Here is a 22,122-nt window from a genome sequence, read left to right on the forward strand (position 1 = left end):
CCCAATATATATCCGTTAACAGTGTCTTAACTGAATCTTGTGCACTTGAACAGGTTAGGATTGGAGTTAAACCTTCATCTTTCTCTCGATATGGTGAACCAGCGGTTTGGTTTTCTTCTTCGAGGAAGAGATCGATCGTGCTTGTGAACCCTGTCGTTTTGCCGGAGAAAACGGATTGTAATGTTGTATTAACGGCAAGGGAGGGTTTTGTCAATTATTCGAAAAGTTAAGAATACTCCAAATTATTATTGAAAGAATAGGGTAAGTTTTAGTTTATTTGATAAAACATAGGGTAGTTTGTATTTTATCCTTATTTTTTCATGCACACTAGCCAGTTCAGATCTGCTACCAACTTGACGCTCCCAACAATCCCAAGCAGCCATCGCACTCGCATGGGAACATCTGCCTTGAATCAGATGTTCCCAATGTACGGCTACAACGTTTTATTGGCAGTATTGGGAGCATCTACTTGGTAGCAGATCCCTACCCTTTCTAAAGTCCCTGCTTTCCTTGCAGACACCGGAAAATCCAGCTTACTACGCTTCATCCGGTTAAAATTATCAATTTAGGAGTTCTCTTCAGCACAAATCTGCAATTTTCAATGTGGGCATTCACCATTCGGAAATCAAAAACTTAAAAAATCCCAGAATTCTACAGATAGAGAGAGAGGAGGTGGATCCTATTAGTGAAGGGGGCGGAATCTATTACTTTCTGCAAAGAGAGAAGGAAGAGGGCACCTGCTTTATGTTCGTTGAAGAGAAGAGATAGGGGAAGAAAGTGGGATCTGTTTTTTCTTTTTAATTTTTTTTTTCACTTATTCCTTTTGTTTTTCGTTGTTTTCTGGACTCATTTTCTTACTGTTTTTCCTTTCTCCTAATTATTTGTTTTCTTTCATTATAGTTGTATCCAGAACGTCCCTTCATCTCTTCTATATGGCATACAATAATTAGGCGGTCAAATTAGAGCTTCAAGGCGGTGCTCAAACTAGCAAAACTGCTACCGGAGTGATTTCGGAGGATCTGGGCTCCCAAGAGAATGCATTTTGGTTATCAATAATTCTGAGTCCTGATTTCCGACTCGGGTGTTAGCGCTTTTACGTAGTCGTCACTCTCAACGCCCATAGTCGGATTCATAGAAGGAAAGAGAGAGGCCGCAATTTTAGTTTATGATTCATTCCTAAGTTCGTAAATTTTATAATCAAAGTTCTTGAATTCGATGTGCAGAAAAGCATTCTCAGATCTTCATTATTAGTCCCGTTTCAATTTGAATCTGCTTTCTTCTTGGTATCTCAGGAAACCTCAGACTCTATTTTGTTTTTCTATTTATTTTTAACTATACGGTTTTAATACAATTTTTTTTTTATTCTTTTCTTGATCTGCAATTATTGCGTCGCAATAACTACGTTTTAGTTGTTAGTTCTAGATCACTAAGAAATGTAAAAATTTGACTGGGTCCAGATAAAGCTCTCATTCATTCGTTTTCTTGCAGGTATAATAATTGAAACTAGATCTTCAGTTCTAATCGCAATGGACAAGTCCAGTGCTCTCGAATACATCAACCAGATGTTCCCAACAGGTCCCTCTCTCTCTCAACCACTTAATTGGGTTATTGAGTTATTAATACTGTCATGTTAACTTATGAGTGCTTAAAACATTTGTCATTGAAAACTCTGAAACTAGAAAAAAAATGAAGCTCAAACAAAATCTCATAACTGAATGAACCATAGTGTACTTGCTAGTTTGCTTGAATTCAAATAGATAATGAAGACCAATCAGTTTGCCCAAAAATAAAGACTAATCTGGCAATCAGTTGATTATTTGAACTAAATTGGTTTGTACAATAAGCTGTTACAAGAACATGAGCTTATTATAACACTTTCTAAATGGCTGAGAAGGAGTTTAGGATTCTCTAGATCCTTTTTCAAAGTTTATCATCTTCTGCCTATAACTCATTTTTCCCGTACAATATATGGAGTTCTTTTGTCTCTTTAATAGTGGTCTTTATGGTGGAAGTGTCTCATCATAGTATCAACATGTACTACATGCTTCCGCAAAGGACTGAAGACTTTAGGATTCGAAAAGAAAAAAAAGAAAAAAAGACTTTAGATCCGTTGCTCTTCATTTTTGTCCTTATGTATGAGCAGAGAATTGATCTATCTTCTCTTCATCATGAGACTGTTTCCTACATTTTTGCCATTCTATTATCACAGACTGCAAATTACTTGGTTGTGCATTTTGACTTGCTCTCCCTTTTCCTTAATACTGAATTTTGTATTAGGAAGAAATTATGAGTCATGCAAAGAGGAGGCTACACCATGAAACTAATACTTTACAATGACAAGGAAGTCTCAATATAGAAAGTACTGCTTTACCTAATTTGTCAAGCTTGTATGCCAAGCCATTTGCCTAAGTCATAAAATTGTCTTTTTGGTGCTAAATCAGGCGGTGCCTAAGTTAGTGAGGGCTAAAGATATGCATGGAGCTTGCGTAGAGGCTGGTAATATGGAGGTGTATGTGAGTATGACCATGGCCAACTGAGTTTGCTCAAGAGGAGTAAGGTGGGACGATTTAATTTGGATCCAGATGAGGAAAATGTGAAGGAGTGGGCGGTTGCTGTGTGGAAACCAAATGGTTTTTTCCAAGCGAGGAAACTGAATGCTGGTTTCTTTTTGTTCATTTTCAAAAATGAGGAGGCAGAGAACATTTTGCTTTGAGAAAATAAACAGTGCTGGCCTCCTGATCTGAGGATTGGAAGATGGAATCTGTTGGTTGGCGCTATGAGAGATGTTGGACCAACAATCCTGGTGTGGATTAATGTTTACGGCATTCCTTTCCATGCGTGGTCTTTCCAAACTTTTGAAGCTGTGGGTGAAGCCTATGGCAGGTCCAGATTTGTTGATCCAAGAACAAGCTCCTGGAGGAAGTTAGTTTTCACATGTATCCTGGTTCAAGTGGATGGAATCCATCTAGTGCCTTCCTTGTTGAGGGCTTGTATCTCAAGAGACATATGACTTGAGATGGGTGGAGAATATGACTTGAGACTCGTGATTGAGGGCTTGTATCTGAAGAGATGGGTGGAGAATATGGTTTTGTGGGGGAAGAAACCCTACTGGTTATTGTCCCCTGGCTGGTGTATCATGTTCAAATTGAATTGTGAGACTGCTTACCACCTCTTATTCTCCTGGACTGGATAGATCGTTTGCCATGTTTGTGATGCTCAAAAAGAAGGGGTAGAATCATGTGGAAATTCACAAGGGCAGCTTTTGATCTGGACAATTTGGGAAGAAAGGAATGCAAGGATTTCCAAGGAGAAAGACAGAAGTAGGGAGGTATTAATTGAAACCATCACTTTAAGAGTGGCACATTGGGTGAAGACTTTGGAGCTATTCTCAGATCTCACTGTAATTGAAATTATCCGTCATCACTTTTAGAAATTGGGGAGCAGTAGTATGTCCTCTTCTAAAAAACCTAAAGGAAAAGAAAAAGAGGGTTGGACAATTGGGCACCTCCAAAGGATGGTCGAAGCTAAACTTTGATGGTAGCAGTATGGGTAATCTAGGGCCTTTTTGAATATGGGTGTTGGTGGTAAGGGATGAGAACAGAACCATATGTGCTATGTATTTAGGTCCAATAGGAGAAGGCGATTCAGTAAGGGTAGAAGCATTGGCAGTAGTATTTGGTGTGCAAAAAGCTAAAGAAATAAGGGTGGAGAGGTTGATGATTGAAGGTGATTCAAAGGTGGTAGTTGGCAGGTTAATGAATGAAAAGAATGTGGTGTGGAATTTCAGAAATGAATTAAGATGGTACAAATGGTTCTCAAGAGACATGCAGATACAAGTTAGATGGGTTCGAAGATCTGCAAACTGTTTGGCTAAGCAAAGGGTTAATAGACAGCAAATGTTTTGGGCTCAAATTTAAAAGGGTGGTGGGGAAAGACTGTAGTGTCTATGCTCTTTTTTTGTTTTTTTTGTTTTTTGTTTTCACAACATCTTGTTGTAACTCACTTAATTTTTAATTTTTAATGAATTCTTCTCTTTGTTGCTGCTGATAAAAAAAATCTGATCTGGTTTTAAGAGGGGGGGGGGGGGGTGGAGAGGGAGGATCTGGTCTATGTCAAACCATATAAATCCCAATTTGATCAGGTCTTGAGAGAGAAACAGCCTTGGGTTACATAAGGAGCACCTCATGAACTTTTAATTTAATGACATCACCAATAAAAGTAATTCTTCCATGTGAGCCTAGTAACATGAGACTGGAGCTTGAGGGCCTTGGGTTACCTAAGGAGCACCAATTGAAGTTTAATTTAATGATGGCATCACCCAAAGGAGGACACCTCACTGGCCAGGGTGGATGCGGCAGCCATTAGAAGTCCATGTAAATGAATGAATGAATGCCTCTCCAACCATCTGAGGGACTTATTTAAACTTTAGGGGCAAGATTCTGTGGAATTAAAATGGTTGTAATAATGTAATTTAAATAGCTTGCATGGTGGATTCCCTTTCTCACAAATATTCTCCTGTTTCATTGGCCATGCAAATACAAGGTTACCATTTCTGGGACAGTGGAATGACCCCTAAACAATTTTGCTCCTCCAAAAAGGTTTGAACTGAAGAAAATGGTCAATCATGTCAAATGTACAAGCAGACAAGTATATAAACAATGCCAGATCCATTTATAGAATATGCACCAAACTATGCAGTTGGTGTCCTAATGCCCAAAGAGATGGTTCATCAGTTTACTGCTCATGCTATGCATGTGAAATGAATACCTTAGTCTGAAGCATGTCCATATTAAGCTTGTAAGGGGCCTAAATACACGTGAACTTAAACTTTTAATTTATTTAAGGCTAGCTAGTGATTTATCAAAAAGAAAGGCTAGCTAGTTTGAAATTCATAGGTGCAGATTTGCCTTGCTGCAAATTCAAAATTATCTCTATTTTTTGATTGGTATACAAAATTATCCTCTTTTCAATCTCATATAATTGAAAGGACAAATAATGTTTCAAATTCAAAAATATTCCTCTTTAATAATTTGGGTTAAATATATGTATGAAGCAGTAACTTATGCAATCACATCTTTTTCCTCTTGTTTCTCTGAACTATCACTTTCTTATATATTGACATTGTGGAGAATCGTCAATATCCAGAGGCATCTTTATCTGGTGTGGAACCCCTTATGCAAAAAATACACAGCGAGATTCGCCGTGTGGATGCAGGGATATTAGCAGCTGTTCGCCAACAGGTAATTCTTTTTCTTTTTTACTTGTTATCCATAAGAAAAAGTTGACTTTCTTCCCCCTTTCAGATCTTTATACAACTCTAGTTTTCAGGATTTTATTGGTACATTCTGATGCTCAGGATTATTGGGAACTAAAATGCATTCGCTTGTATTTCCTTCCTGTTCCTATTGCAATTGTATTTTGCTATAATACAGAGGTTATTAATCCTCCTGATAGGGACCTTACTGCAATGCTTTTGGAAGGTTTTCACCCAGATTCTTGCATCTTTTTGCTCAGGCCTAGGCATCTTGTAATTTCTGCATTAGCTCTGCTAGGCCTGGCTACCTTCATTTAACATATACATGATTTAGATCCTGTAAAATAGAACATACTCCAGACTCAAAATACAACCCAAACCCATACATCTAACACACCTTCAACAATCACAACAACAGACCAAAGGTGGCAGACAACTAAGCCCCCACAAAGCTGAAGTGTTGAACAACTGAAAACAAACGAAAACTCAAATAAAGATCACACTAGGCAATGCTTGATTAGTTCACTCCACCAGCAGGATGAAACTGAATCCTCCATGGTTACTTCACACCGTCAACATGATCAGTCTGAACTCCTTTGAACCTCGTACTAACTTTCTTAACTATCTTCACCTTCTTGACTGTCCCAACCCCAAATAAACCCCCTTTCAATCTAGCAAACACTTTCGAGACTTGAACAGGGTGGTGATAGTTCCGATTTATGAAGTGTTTAACTGCATTACAGAAGTGCTCGAAGTCCTGATTTTTATGACTAGCTTTGATTCTCTCTATTTTTTTTGAAGAGTAAAGTGAAAATTCATTAATAAAAAAAAGCGAGTTACAACCCAATAGGTGACAAGATGGAACCTCGCCAAACACATCAAAACAAACTCTAATTAAGAACAAAAACTGATCCAAATTACAGCAACTGAATTTCAAGAACATTCCAAAAATTCTCCCCCAGCTTTTCTTTACCCTTCTGACACCTTGATTCAAATTTAGCCGTAAGATCAAAATCTTTCGGCTGGTTTAACTCCAAAAAAGAGGAAATGCTTGTGGTGCCTTTCCTGGTCAACAAGTCCTCTCTTTCCTTCTTTGTGTAACATTCCATCTGTTGTTTACCCGCAAATCTTCCTTGTCCGCATGTTGAACCATCTGCCACCTTATCATCCCTTACATTGAAGTCTCCTCTGTACAAGCTCACCTCCATTGGAGATGTGATCCAAACCTTGTAGGCATAGTTGTCAAGGTCGCCTAGGCACCCTTGGCTGGGTGCCTCACCCAAATGCCTTGACTTTTAGCAACTAGGCGCCCTTCTAGGCGACTAAGCGCCCGCCTAGGCAACTAAGCACCCGCCTAGGCGACAAAAATGACAAGGCGGACGCCTTTTATAATATCATTTATATTGTTGTATCTTACTTACTAATGTATGTGTTACTACATTTTATTATATGCTATATATCAATATACTTTGTTTTAATGTTTTACTATTGAAATTTAAAAGATCAAAGGTTTTTGAGGAGAGAAAAATAAAGAAAGAAAGAAAGAAAGAGGAAAGAAAGAATAGAATTATAAAGAGGTTCTGTTTTTTTCTATTCTCTCTCTAATTAAATAAAACAGAAACCCCATCCTTGTTTTTTTCTATTTTACTTTCCATATTGAATATTTATCATATAAAGTTGACCTTCTTTAGCTGCTAGTTGACATAAAATTCTCTATTAAATCCTTATTATAGCAGTATTATTTTTAAAAATAATTAAATTAATATATGTAAAAGATTTTTATCGTTTAGATGTGATGATTTTCCACATTTTTAGAGGAAATTTAATGTTCTTAACAAAGAGAATTGCTATTTTTTCAATTAATATACATGCTGAATGGAATATAAAACTAGGGAACTAGCCAAAAGTTAGATTTTTATATTATAAAATTTTTATCGCCTAGGCGATGCCTAGGTGCCCCACTGTCGCCCAGCATCGCCTAGGTGCCTTGAAAACTATGCTTGTAGGTATCACCTTTGTAATGGATATGAAGTGCTCGAGGGATTGCATCTGCTGACTTCCCTTCAATTTTAATCCTCTCCCACCGAAGACCAGTCAATGTCTTTGTGAGTTCATGGATTTCTATAAGGCCGCCACAACACTTGCTTGTTTGATAAAAGACCTCTGGTGTCCAGAGATTGAATGGCAAATCCCAAATTTCCAGGTCAACCTTCATCTTCTTCAAATGGTTTGTGATAACATTGGATATTGGAACCTTGCAATCAGTTTACTTAGACCCCAATTTGGAGGATTCTAGATTCTGGGTAATCCCCCCAGATGGGCTCTTCTCTTGCTCCTCTTTTTTTAGTCATCTTGCTTCTGCTAGGCCCCAAGGGGTGGCTCCCCTAGTGAAAGAAATTTGGAGCAAACCAACCCCACCAAAAGTCCAAGCTTTCTGCTGGACCCTTTTCCTTGCTAAGGTAAATACTTGCGACTTGCTGCAGAAAAGGAGGCCTTCCACTAGCCTCTCTCCTCATATGTGTTTTCTTTGTAGGAATAGTGGAGAGTCCCTCTCCCACTTATTGATCTCCTGTCCATTTGTACATCGTATTTGGAAAATTTTCTATTCTCTCTTTGGTTGCAGATGGGACCTTCCCCAAGAGGTGACAGACATTTTCAATCCTAACTTCTTGAGGCAACCAAAGAAGAGAGGGAGAATTATGTGGAAATTTACCAAAGCGACTATGGCTTGGGGAGTATGGGAGGAAAGAAATAACATAATCTTCGCTGGAAAATCTAGAACTTTGGAAGAGGTCATTGACAACATAAAACTGAGGGTTACATTGTGGATAAAAACCTTGGATAGTTTTCATGTTTTCTCTATAACTGACATCCAAACTCCAAAGGGCATGGAAAGAGTAGTCGATCAAGACTACAATCAGTCTTGAATCCCAACTGATTTTGGATTGAGAAAAATAGAAGGAAGAGGAAGAAGAAAGGAGAAGAAGCAGAAGTGCACAAGGGTTTTGAAAGGAGGGACAGATTGAATAAGTCTGCCGCCGCCACTCTCTTAATATTTATAGGTTATGTTCACTTCATGTAGGAAAGGACAGAACTGCCCTTAATACTTACATGGCAAATAAAACAAATAAAAGACTGAAATAAATAACAAACTGAAATAACAAGCTGTCATACGAACACAGTGGGGACCACAGCCGTGGGGCCCACATCAGTGTTCTCTACAGAAAGAAATAGCACAGTCCTCTAGGGGCAAGGAAGCTATAAGAGTTGAGTGGAAACCACCATAGGTAAACAAAGTGAAACTGAATTTTGATGGAAGCTCTATGGGCAACCCGGGAGTGGCAGGAATTGGGGGAGCAATCAGAAATGAAAAATGCAAGATATTGGCTCTATATTCAGGGCCAATTGGTATTACAAACTCAACAAAGGCTGAGTTATTGGCATTATTACAGGGCCTCTGATTGGCAAAGCAATTGGGTTTTTGTCAGGTGGAAGTGGAGGGGGGACTCAAAAAAGTTGTAATCTCTTGGGCAAAATGTAATAGACATGTCCCGTGGACCCTCAAGCATATCTTCAGAGAAGGGGAGAGATTAGCAAAGGATATAAATGCTGATTTCAGGTGGATCAGGAGGAGTGCAAATGGGTTAGCAGATACTTTAGCCAAACAAGGGGCTGCAAGCAGCAACTATATTGGGCCTCGTTGTAACTTGGGTTATAATCCTTGGGGATGACTATTGGGTCATCAGTCTGTAATTAACTCCACATATTTTAATTAATGAAACAATCTTTTTGCTGATAAAAAAAACATTGGATATTGGTTTCCAGTTAGAGATGGCATAAGACACCACTGAGAGGGAAACACTGCTGCTGTAATCTCGGTGACCTCTTTGATCAGTCAGATAATCGCTTGATTAGAGAAGAAACCTCTGATAGTAGCTCCTGAGAATCGATGAAACTTATAAACTATAACCGGCAACACCTACTCCCAGTTGGGTTTTTCCTTGACTGAGACCACATAAGAATTATTCCAGTTCAAGCTATTAGTTAACCTGTGTGTCACTAACTGCGACTTTGCTTTTCCCCCCCTTCTCTGCTTCCTGCTGCAGTATCTTTTCTTTATACTGGTCCTAAACCTCCTTGATTTGCTTCCTAAGAGGGTGGCTAACATAACATGTATGCAACATATGGCATTGTATAGAGACACCTCTAGAAAACACCTTGTTTCCTAGGCATTAACTTCATAATTATGCTCCTATACTCTTGGAAAACATCAGCAGTGAAGTAAGCAATCTACCCTTTTACCAAAAAAGAAAGGAAAAAACAGCAATCCACCCTGATAGAAATCAAATCATTTTGGCCTAAGATTGATTCTGAAAAATCCTTGCAATCCTCTTCTTTCAGATGCCTATATTATAGCTAGAAAGACATATCTTTACGGCAATTCACCTTTCATATCATAAGGCACAGAATACCATCTTGACATAATGTCTAACATATCTCTAGAGTCACCCATTGTATTGCAAAGCTTGAATGCAGTAAAAGCATATTTGTCTACAAATTGGCAATGCATAAGAACTGTTTATTCTCATTTCTATGCATATACTACATGACTTAAAGTGATAGCTTTCCAATTCCTCCTTTTTCTTTGTCATGGTGCATGTAGTTTCTCTCTCTCTCTCTCTCTCTCTCTCTCTCTCTCTCTCTCTCGTTAATAATCTCCATCAAAAGGCCCTCACAATATGAGGAGACACAAACTTCTGCTCTACTTTCTCATGAAGAAGATTCTCTATATCAGTGTTTCTCTTTTGAAAAAGGTTTGATGGATTTTTTTCTTTTTATGCAGAAAATATATGTGAAACCTGCAATATAGTTGACCTTTATTTCAGTTTCATTTCTTTTTTCCTTTTACCATTTCTGTTTTCTTCAAAAGCTTCCTGTCAATACAAGCTGGCCAGCTTTTAAATTTAAACACAATTTTTGTCCTGTGACTGATCGTGACATTACCCTCCTTTTCTTTTTGGGTCATTCAAGTTAGTTGATGTGTAAATCATTTATCATTTCAGAGTAATTCAGGAACCAAGGCTAAGGAAGATCTTGCTGCAGCAACACGTGCTGTTCAGGTTTATTCTTTATGCACAAAATTATGACTAAAAATTTTTTATTGATCATCAAATATAAATATCTAATTGCAAATGAAATCTAGTTTTGAAGGCATCATTTCAGTATTCATTTTTTGGTTTTATTAATCAGTGATGGGAACCCATTAAAATCCTAGTCTTCTAAATGCTCGATCGAGTATTATGATTTTTCTTAATTGTATTTGGTAGTTATACTTTTTTTTTTCTATTCAGGAACTCATGTACAAAATCCGAGAGATAAAAACAAAGGCAGAGCAAAGTGAGACAATGGTTCAGGAAATCTGCCGTGACATTAAAAAGTTGGATTTTGCAAAGAAGCATATAACAACTACAATAACTGCTCTTCATCGTCTAACCATGCTAGGTTAGTTTTCTTCTTCCTTCTTCTTTTGCTTTTGTTTTCTTTTTGTGCTGATAAGTTACTAGAAATGATTGATATTGTATTCTTGCTGTATTGATGTTAACAAAAAGTATACAGAATATATTTAGAAACTATGATCCAGACTCATATATTATAAATCAGTTTTTTAAAAAGAGTGGTCCAGGTGAGGTGCCCCAAAATGCCCTGAGGCATATGTTTTTGGTGATAGAGTGCCACAATTTATTTGCTTCTAGAGGGAATCTCCACAACCATTTCTTCAATACTAACCTATTCCTTTTGACAGTTTTCACCAAATCTAAATCCCCATCCTTTTTTCCTGCACACAATTTACAACTTAAGAAGATGGCATCTTCTATGTTCACCCGATTCCCACTGAAATCTCTCATCATCTTCTCCAATCTTTTTGCCACTTGCATAGCTATTTTGAAGACTGAAAGAAAGCATACTGGAAGTTTCTTTTTTAAGAGGCTAGTTTCTTATTGAACCTGCCACCACGGGGTTCCAAAAGTTAAGGGACCTAGGATTCTCTCCAAAAGGTAATCCTAAGTAGGTTTCTCCTTGAGCTTGGTTTGATAGGTTTAAAGGAGCTGTTCAAAGATGTGGTTGTCAATGGCATGCTGATCACACTCTCTTTGTTAAGAGGAAGGGTGAGTTGGTGACCATGTTGATTGTGTAAAGGTAATCCTAAGTAGGTTTGTCTTTGAGCTTGGTTTGATAAATTTAAAGGAGTTGTTCAAAGATGTGGTTGTCAATGGCATGTAATAGTCATGCTTCGGGAAACAAAACTTTCAGGAAACGAAAGAGTGGAATGAAGATTCTTTGTTGGAATGTAAGAGGGTTAGGGAGTGCAAAGAAGAGGAGAATCGTCAGGATGTGATAAAAATAGAGAGACCAGTAATAGTCATGCTTCAGGAAACGAAACTTTCAGATTTGGATGGAAGATGGATAAGAAGTATCTGGAGTAGTAGGGGTCTAAGTTGGCCTTGACCCCATCTTGGGGAGCCTCGGGTGGTATCCTTACAATTTGGAAGAATGGGGAAGGGAATGGGTGCTAAACAATGTGTATGGCCCTAACTCATATAGAGAAAATGATATCTTCTGGGAAGATCTAGCCGCAGTTAGGGGCCTTTGGGAGGGACCATGGTGTTTGGGAGGGGACTTTAATGTGAGAAGGTACATAAATGAGACAAATAACCCCAACCATTCCATAACAACTAGTATGAGACACTTCAACTCCTTGATTGAGTCCCTAGAACTAAGAGAACCCACCTTGTTACAAGCCTCTTTCACCTGGTCAAATCTTGAGGAAAGTCAAGTGTGCTCAAAGTTTGAGAGGTTCCTTTTCTCCATTGATGTGATAAGGTGCACAAATAAGATCATTGCAAAAGATCTGGCTGGTTGGCTGAAGATTGTCTTTCCCTTTATTGTTTTTTAGAACCAAGGAGCTTTTATAGAGGGGAGACAAATAATGGATCAAATCTTAGTGGCAAATGAATGTGTGGCAGCGAAGAAAAAAAGGGTGGCAAAGGCTTGATTTGTAAATTGGACCTAGAGAAAGCCTATGATATGGTGGATTGGTCTTTCTTGATGAGTGATGAGTCTCATGGAAAAGATGGGTTAAGGTGAAAGATGGAGACCATGGATTAAAGGATGTATTAGCTTAGCACATTTCTTTGTCCTTTTAAATGGGGTAGCAAAGGACTTCTTCCCGGCCAAAAGAGGACTGAGACAAGGTGACCCCTTATCCCCCTTCTTGTTTACCTTTGTTGTTGAAGTTTCGAGTAGACAAATCATCAAGGCTGACCAAGAAAATCAGTTTAAAGGTTGGAGGATTGGCAGATCAGAGGTGGTGGTGTCTCACCTGCAATTTGCAGATGATACTATCATTTTATGTGAGAACTTTGATGAACCTAGTTTGAGGAATCTGAAAAATTTGGTGGATAAGTTTCAGCAGGCCTCAAAACTAAAAGTGAAATGGGGAAAAAGTTGTATAGCTAGATTAAACTTAGAAGAGGGTGACATCCAAACCATGGCAGATTTACTAGGCTGTGAAGTGAAAAGCAGGCCTCTAGAATACTTATGTATGCCCTTGGGGGGAACCTGAAAGCTGAAAGCTTCTGGAAATCAGTTTTAGAGAGATTCAGTAAGAAGTTGGCAATGTGGAAGAGAAGTTATATTTCCTTGGGGGGAAGAATAACCTTGATAAAATCCACCCTAGCAAATAAGCCCGCTTATTTCCTCTCCACCTTTAGGATCCTAGCGAAAATAGCCAGGAACTTAGAAAAGATAATGAGGGATTTTTTGTGGGAACCTGGTGATGAAAAGAGAGATAATTTAGTGAAGTGGGAACAAGTCTACAAACCTAAGGAGCAAGGTGGCCTAGGTATACGGAACATCTTAAAGAAAAATGCAGCCCTCCTAGGGAAATGGCTGTGGAGATTTTCTTGTGAAGAAGATAGGTTGTGGCATAGGGTCATTAAAAGCATTCATGGTGAAGCAGAAAACGATTGGATTGCAAACCTTTCTTCACTTTATCCTCTTTAGTGTTGGGTGTGGCAATAAAGTGTTATTCTAGGAAGACCTGTGGGTAGGGGATTTGCCCTTCAATGTTAAATTCCCTGACCTTTACTCCTTGTCAGACCTTAAAAACAAACCTGTTGCTAGGGTTGGTGTGTTTTCAAACTCGGGGCTCTCTTGGGACTTTGGCTTCCGAAGGGGTCTGAGGGAAAATGAATGTGCTTCCTTATTGCTCTTGATCTCAACCTTAGAGATGGTCCACTTAGACCAAAATGTAGCTGATAGCAGAATCTGGTCCCCAACCCTTGACGATTTATTCTCTTGTGCCTTTTTCTTTAGTTTGCTCACTCATTCTGAATTTTTGGAGGTGAATTTCCTGGCGAGAGAAATCTGGTGCAAACTGATCCCTCTTAAAGTACAAGCCTTCTCTTGGGAAGTATTCCTAGGGAAGGTAAACACTTGTGATGTGCTACAGAAAAGAAGGCCAAACAAATGCCTCTCTCCTCATGTGTGTATCCTTTGTAAGGCTTGTGTTGAAACCCTACCCCATTTACTCTTATCTTGCTCTCTTGTTTCTTGTATTTGGGAAATTGTTTGTTCTCTCTTTAGATGCAGATGGGCTCCCCCACAGGATGTAGTAAGTCTATTCAGCCCCTGTCCCTGAGGCAACAGAAGAAAAGAGGAAAGTGCTTATGGAAGGCAGCAAGAGCTGCTGTGTATGGACTATATGGGAGGAAAGAAACCAAAGAATCTTCTTTGAAAAAAGCAAATCAAAAGAGGAAGTCATTGAAGCCATAAAAATCAGAACTGCACATTGGGTGATGACCATGGAACTATTCAAAAACCTCTCCACAAATGACATTCTAAGGAGCTGGACTGAAGTGACACAAACAGATGTACCCAAAGAAATTGTGAGTGGAGTGGAAGCCACCTGCCCTAAATAAACTAAAACTAAACCTTGATGGGAGTTCCTTTGGCAACCCGGGAAGGGCAGGTATAGGGGGTGTGCTTAGAAATCATCAAGGAGAAGTTGTGGCACTTTTCTCAGGACCAATAGGTATTGGTGACTCAATTCAGGCTGAATCTCTGGCTCTCCTACAAGGATTAAAGCTGGCTGAGCAGATTGGAGCAACAGATTTAGAAATTGAAGGAGACTCACTACTAGTAATTTCTTGGGCTAAACAAATCACATCAGCACCTTGGAAGCTCAAATTTATCTATAGGGAAATTGACATACTTGCAAGGAGGTTCAATTCTCAATTTGGTTGGGTAAAAAGGACTACAAATGGTTTGGCGGATACCCTAGCAAAACAGGGGGCAAATAGATCTACCTTGTTCTGGGCAGAACCGTAACTGTTTGTATGTGTTTGTAGCTTGGGTCATTGCAATGCTGAAACCAAACTCATGTAATTCAATATATTTTTGATCTTAATAAAAGTCTTATTTGCTGAAAAAAATTAGTATATAAACACATAAAATGAATAGCCTAGTTTAATAATGTCTATTTTATAATTATAATGTCAAAAAATTAAAAATATAAAAGTATTTTTTATAACCCAATGCACAAAACTGCTTGGCATTTGGGCAAAGGGCGCCTAGGCGTCGCCTTGACAACTATGTGATTATTGAGAAGGAGGTTGTGTGTGAATACTACAAGAAGCTGAAACACTTGAAGGATACCTGCTGGAAGTTGCATTCAGAGCTCCTACATCCTAGAGGGTGAAAAGGGGAAGGTGACGATGCTAATGTAACCTCCTCCTTAGAGGGTGAAATGGGGCAATGTGATGAGAAATCAGTAGGGGAACAACCTGCAGCCACCAGGGCTGAATATGAGGATAATCTTGCAAGTGAATCAGATGAGGAAAATGCTATTATCAATGCCTTGTGTGTGTGTATATTATACGCACAATTGTATGATATATACATATATTCAAAATAGATAATTATAATTTTTTATTTTAGTTTCAACTTTTATGTTAAGAATTAAGATGAGGGCAAAAAAAGCATTCTAGGAAAAAATAGTGGGCCAGTGTACCTTCAACTCCTTGGAAACATGTAGGTCTCAAAAAGTTACCCAAAAAAGAAAAAAAGATCACCCCAATTAGACATCTGAGCACAAAGTTATGGCCTCTGCAAGTTTGCCTCTGTTTGAAAAAAATTTCAAAAAACTGACCAGTTTCCTAAAATGGGGATTGGTTAACCAGTTTTTCTGTTGGACCGGTTTAGTAAATGGTTTTGGGTGCTTTTTTGTTTTTTTTTTTTGATCAGCAAAAAAAATTTATTAATAACAGAGAAATATTGAAATACAATGGATATAGGTTGCAGAAAGCATTAACCCAATCTGCAAACACTACAAAGCATTTCTGCCCAGTACAAGGTAGATCTATTTGCCCCCTGTTTTGCTAAGTGTCCGCTTACCCATTTTCTTTTTTGTTACTTCTGGTTTTAGGGGTACGATCGATCTGGCTGGGGCCTCGGGTCATGGTTCAACTGGTCCGACTGGCTGGTCTGATCTGGTTTTCTAAACGTTGGAGGTCTACTGGTTTGGAGACAGTGGTCAACAAAGAAGTAGAAGTAAAATTTTGGGTTTGTCTTTTTATTGGAGAGCAATTTGCAAGAAAAACCTTTAGGAAATTGGAAGAAAAATCTTGCATGTTGTCGTAGGATAGAGGGGATAATATTATGGATTCTTGTGAAGCAAGATTTTGTGCAGCAAAGGAGACAGAATTTGTATAAGGGTGTAGGTGGTAGTGGAAATGATGATGTAAAGGCAGACCGATTTTGAGAAAAATGTGGTCCTAGAATTTGAAAGGATAAATGCTGAGGGAAGGGATATGAAAGACATGGAGATGATACCTAACGCAGTTAGAAGATTCAAAAATCAGAAAATTTAGGGAACAATCCTGGTTTCAAATGTTTTTGCAAGATTGAGGGGGGGGGGTATTTGGGATGAGTCTCCTTAAGAATGTAAAGAAATCAAAGATCATTAAGAAAAGCAAAGAGGCTTTGGTCCATGCTATTGGAGTAAATTGGTAATAGGGTTTTAGTGCTTTTTACTTTATTAGAAGGGCTGAGTATGTTATAGCAGGGTGTTGTCTCTTTGGGTTGAAGGGTAAAATGTTTTTAGGGTGGAGGGTTGCCTTATGGATAACAGGAGTTTTGGTTTGTTTTAGATAGGGTTGGTTTTTTCTTCTTTATTATGTATTCTTAGGCTTTTAGGAAGAGGTGGTTGGAGCTTGTATTGGGTCTTTCTTTTTTTGGTTTTGGGTGATTTCTTCTTTTTTTGATGAATAATTAGAATTTTATTAAAATTCTTAAAGTAAAGACTTTACAATCATCCCATAGAGAGGCATGAGCTGCTACCTCTCATACAAAGAAAAAAAAAAACATATTACTACTTTTCCCTGAATAAACTAGACCTGTTCACCCCTTGTTTATCCAAAGCATCCACCATCCCATTTGCTGATCTTTTCATCCATTGTATCCTTAAATTCATATTCCTAGTTAGCCAAGTTTCGAATCCCCTTCTATCACCGCATTTGTCAAGTTTAGCTCACTAACTATCTGCACCCCTTGAATTTCAGCAAGCAGTTCAGCTTTGAGAGAGTCCCTCATACCCACAGGATCAGAAAACAGTGCTATAAGTTTACCTTCTCCATCTCTCACCACCCCTCCAATTCCACAAAGGCCTGGATTACCTCGGCAACTCCCATCAAAATTCAGTTTAGCAAAACCTTCAATCTGTGGTGTCCAGGCCACCTCCATTCTATCTTTCCCCTTGGAGTTTTTAGCAACTATCTCCCAATTCCTCCAAATGTTGTCGAAGGTGAACTGGGAGAACAACTCCAAAGTCTTTATCCAGTGGATGACTCTAACCATCACATAAAACCTGATTTTTTCCTTGCTTCTCTCCTTCTCTAAGAAGATTCTTGCATTTCTTTCTTCCCAAATGGTCCAAATCAAGGCTGCTCTAACACATCTCCACATTATCCTCCCTCTCTTCTTTGGCCAATTAAAACAGGAGGGATCAAATAACATAGTAACCTCCATAGGTAACGTCCACCTGCACCCTAATAACGAAGAAAACCAAAGCCAAAAATCTGCAACAAAGGGGCAGGAAATCAGTAAGTGGCAACAACTTTCGTTATTGGATTTTCATAAGACAGACCATTTCGGGGAGAGACAAGATTTAGGTCTTCTCTTCTGAAGCAAGTCCATAGTATTTATCTTCCCATGAACTATTTCCTAACAGAAGGCTCTTACCTTGGCTGGAATGGGTCTACACCAAAATTCTTTGATGGGAAAGGAAGAAACTGAAGAATCACAAAAGGTCTTGAACAAAGAAGCACAAGAGAACAAGCCCTTAGGGTCAGGGGCCCAAATCCGCTTATTAGGTTTACTAGGTTCCAAGAAATATTTTGAAGGAGTTGTAGAAGGTCTGAACAAGCCAAAATTTCATTATCCCTAAGACCTCTATGGAATCCAAAGTCCTAGCTGAGGTCCACTGGATTTGAAGGGGAAACAACAAACCTTGACATAGACTCATTTTTGTGCAAAGAAACCTAGTATAAGTTCCATTAACGGACAAGAACCAAGCCAAATATCATCCCAAAATTTAACCGAAATCCCAGAACAAACATCATACTTGACAAAGCGGAGAAAGTGAGGTAGGATATTGTGAATAGCTTTCCAAGGCGAGGCCAGAGTAGCTTTGTTGGATACACCTGCATCCCAACCTTTCATGTATGCTGGCTATTACATCATGTCACAGTCTATCCCTTTCCACCATCCACCTCCAAAGCCATTTCCCTAACAATGCCTTATTCTTTTTATCTACACTACCAATACCCAATCCTCCTTGTTGAAGATTTCTACAAACCACCTCCCCATTTAATCAAATGATCCTTCCTTCCATCACCTGACTCCCACAAGAAGTCTCTCATAATCTTCTCAGTTCTCTTGGCTTCTTTTTGGGGAATTCCAAACACTGATAGGAAATAGATTGACAGGTTAGCAAGTGTTGATTTGATCAGGGTAATACTTCCTCCCAAAGATACATAATTCCTCTTCCAAGCTGCCAGTTTCATTGCACATCTCTCCACTATGGGGTTCCAGATTCTACTTTTCTTGGGGTTTGCACCTAGAGGAAGTCCTAGGTAGGTCAAGGGCCAACTAGCAGTAGAACACTCCAAAATATTTGCAACAAAGTTCAGTTCCTCTTCCTCTAAGCTAATTCCTGCTATGCAACTCTTATCCCGTTTCCATCAGTGAAGGTGTGATAACCCTTAATTTTGATGGTTGTGCCTTAGGCAATCCGGGCTTTGCAGGTATTGGTGGTACAGTAAGGGACAAAAGGGGCAATATCTGCTGGACTTTTAGTGGCCCGATCGGTTGAGCCGACCTCACAAAGGCTGAAGTGATGGCTGCTCTCACTGGAATCAGGATAATTAAGAATTTGGGTATTCCGAATTTGATCATTGCAGGTGATTCAGCAAATACAATAAAATGGTTAAGAGATAAAAAAGGGGGCCCTTGGAGATTTTATCACTATCTGACTGAAGCTTGGGATTCTTTGGATGGATTGAATGTTAACTTAGTTTGGATTTCTAGGGAATACAATCATACTGCAGATGGCCTAGCTAAATTTGGTGTGTATTTGGAGCATCTGTATAGCGACAAGCTTCCTCCTTTGTAACTTGCAGGGGTTCCCCCCCTGTTTTGTATCTCTCCTCTTGTTCCCCCCACCCCCTTTTTATTCTCAATAAATCTTGGTTAAATTTTCTCAAAAAAAAAAAGGTTGACTTTCAGATTAGAGATGAGCTCAAAATTCTTCACCAGCTCCTTCAGATTTCTTATCAAAATTTGCTCTCCACCCTCATAGAAGATTATAATATCATCAGCAAACTGCAAGTGTGTAATTGGGACCTTATATCTTCCAACCTTCCACCCTTTTATTAAGGTCTCCCTATCAGCCTTTAAGATCATTTTACTAAACACATCCGCTACTAGGGTGAATAAAAAGGGTGAGAGAGGATCACCTTGCCTCAAGCCCCGACGAGCTGGAAAGAAATCTCTGACAATCCCATTAACCAAAATGGAGTAATGGCAGGATTTAACACAACCAAAGATCCATTTGCACCTTCTCTCCCCAAACCCACAATTTTTCATCACCTCAATAAGGAAGGTCTATTCCACCATGTCATAGGCTTTCTCCAAGTCCAAGTTACAAACAAAGCCTTTCCTCCTTGATCTTTTCAAATCCTCCACACATTCGTTAGCAACTAGGATTTGATCAGCTATCTGCATCCCCTGAATGAAAGCCCCTTGATTTTGAGTGATTACAGCTGGGAGAGCTAATTTTAATTTCAATGAAAGGACCTTGGCTAAGATCTTATAAAAGCTGGTTACTAAGCTGATTGGTCTGAAATCCTTTGGATGACTAGCATCAGCTCTCTTTTGTATAAGAGCTAAAAATGTTGCATTTACCCCCAGGCTAATTCTATGCCTCTCTGCAAATTCCTTGAAAATCTCAATCAAATCACCTTCCCTTTAATGCTCTTTCTTCTTCAACAGATTTCTTTATTTATTATCAAAAAAGTAGGCATTAACATAAACTATCAGGAGCTTGAGATAATAGCAGTGATTTTAGGCTGATCCATCAGATTTGTACATTAGATATCTTGGCCTTCCACTTGTAGAGAATCTATGGCTGATCCATTTGCTAGGAAAACAGTCTCTGGCCCCAAATCCTGCATCTCATTGAGAGCTGACTGGGTCATAAGTCTTATCTCTTCTCTCAAAAGTTCTCCCAGGATAACATCCAGGCTTGGAGTGGTATCTTTACTCATAATATCAGACCTAATTACTTGATATTCATGTTGCAAATTCATTAAAAAATGTATGATCTTTCTTCTATCAAAGTGACTCTTCATGGTTTTAATGCAACAAGCTTTCAAGGATTCACCCATATGCACAAGTTCATACTTGGTCCACAGATTTATTATTATTTTTTATTTCTCTTGAAGAGCTGCACACTCCCCCCCAATTCAGCTGCAGGCGGGATTCGATCCCAAGTCTCGCTACGACCAGCAGGAGACCTTACCAACCAGTATATTGGCGCCAACCAACTGGTCCACAGACTTATGAAGCTAGCATAATACTCCCAAATTTTCTCCTCCCCTTGGGAATCGGAGAAGATCTCAGTTTCAATCTAATACTGTCTGGAAATATTAGATTGTTGTAGACCTTTTTCATATAATCAAGCATCTCATTTGCAATCTTTAGGCCTCTTATTTTTATGGCAATATCAGTTTCAACCGATTCAAGAATCCAAGAACTATCTTAGCATTATCTATTTTCCTTTGTCCAAAGCCATTGCAATAAGGATTTTATAACCAAGCCAACAACAATAAAGAGTTTTTTTTTTTTTGATGAATAAGGAAAATATTTCATTAAAGGAAAAATGAATAAAATAGAAAGGTGATAAGGTATCACCTGAAAGAGATGCACAACTAAAAGACCCTTACAGAGACAGCAACAATCCCAAACCAACCCAAAGCCACACAAACAGGCAGAGGCCAAACTCTACCGGAGAGCACCTAAAAATTCCATTAAGAAAATGGAGACCCCTTGGACTGGGAGCACCACCAGCCAGATACCTGAGTTGCTTGAGCCTCTACTAGCGAAAAGAGCACAACCTCAATCTTCATCCACTAGAGCATCTTCTTGCCCTGAATCATCTTCATCCCAAACCTTGCCTCCTTCCAATTGAGCTTTTTTATTGAACTTCTCATCCCTTCTTTTTCTCTCAAATTCCTCGAAGGCCCTTCTAGCAAATTCCTCACCACTCCAAAAAAATAAACCCAGGCTTTTACCTATCGTTACCTCTCTTTCCACTAAATTCTGGATTTCGATCTCTTGTCCACTTAACCTCTTCCAAAACTGCTGATCTCCCTATCATCACTGCAACTGGTACTTGAGGTCTAACCTTCGCTTGAACCTTTTTCTGAGCAAGGAGTCCTTGAATGAGTTGACTGGGTGAAATGGGATGATGATAGACTAGAACTAACATCCATAATATGAGCCACATGCCTTTGTAATATCTCATGTAAACCCATTTTTTCACACTCATTATCTGGGCCTGCTTTCTGGATTGGCACAATATCCACTGTAGTCAAATTAATTGCTCTCCAAATGCTCCCTAGCATCAGGTTAGATTGATGTAGGGAATTTCGCTCGTTGAATTGAGTTTACCACCAGAAACAAATGGTCTAGCTGACCAACTAGCAAAGCAAGGGTTAAACAGGGCGGTGTGTCTCTGGGCTCAGTTGTAAGACTGAATATTAAATTGTCTTTGTATTTTCTTGGTGGGAGCCGAGGCTTCCTTTGATTTGTACATTTCTCCTTATCTAAGTAATAAAATTTGATGTTGATGCTGATAAAAAAAAAAAAAAACAATTACAGCACTTTCGTTTTTGAGGCCTACCTCGGTTTGGACCCCAGCTTTCGGCTACTCTCCTTCCAAAAAACACATGCCACTTAACTCTTTATCTCCTTCCTTACCTCTTTCGCCACATGTACTCTTAATTGCCAGATCATCTTTGTCTTCAATCTCCAGCCCATTCTTCCAAAGCGTCGATTCATATTCTGTCACCAACAATACTTTGGTGCAGAGACCGTTGGTGAGAATGTCAATTGTCTGAGGGTCATCCTCCGGCATAATTCCACTAACCTTCAACATCATTGCTCGTAAATCAGTAGCATAAACCTCTAGAAGAGAAACCCCTAGAGCATGAGTGATTCTTTCGAGCATGGTTTTTTTTGATAAATTG

General features: G+C 39.0%; 1 protein-coding gene across 1 annotated transcript in view; it reads left to right on the forward strand.

Annotated features, from left to right (window-relative positions):
* The first annotated feature begins 485 nt into the window (after positions 1 to 485).
* Positions 486 to 22,122, forward strand: part of HIT1 (Membrane trafficking VPS53 family protein) — a 76,214-nt gene continuing 54,577 nt past the window's right edge. Inside the window, exons 1-6 of the mRNA XM_010260330.3 lie at positions 486 to 777; positions 901 to 1,283; positions 1,489 to 1,575; positions 5,146 to 5,240; positions 10,318 to 10,374; positions 10,606 to 10,756. Coding sequence (XP_010258632.1) covers positions 1,527 to 1,575; positions 5,146 to 5,240; positions 10,318 to 10,374; positions 10,606 to 10,756 — 352 coding nt within the window. The 5' untranslated portion in view covers positions 486 to 777; positions 901 to 1,283; positions 1,489 to 1,526. The remainder of the gene's footprint in view (positions 778 to 900; positions 1,284 to 1,488; positions 1,576 to 5,145; positions 5,241 to 10,317; positions 10,375 to 10,605; positions 10,757 to 22,122) is intronic.

This window comes from Nelumbo nucifera, chromosome 7, assembly GCF_055504915.1.
Source record: "Nelumbo nucifera cultivar China Antique chromosome 7, China Antique-T2T, whole genome shotgun sequence".
NCBI classification, from domain to species: Eukaryota; Viridiplantae; Streptophyta; class Magnoliopsida; order Proteales; family Nelumbonaceae; genus Nelumbo; species Nelumbo nucifera.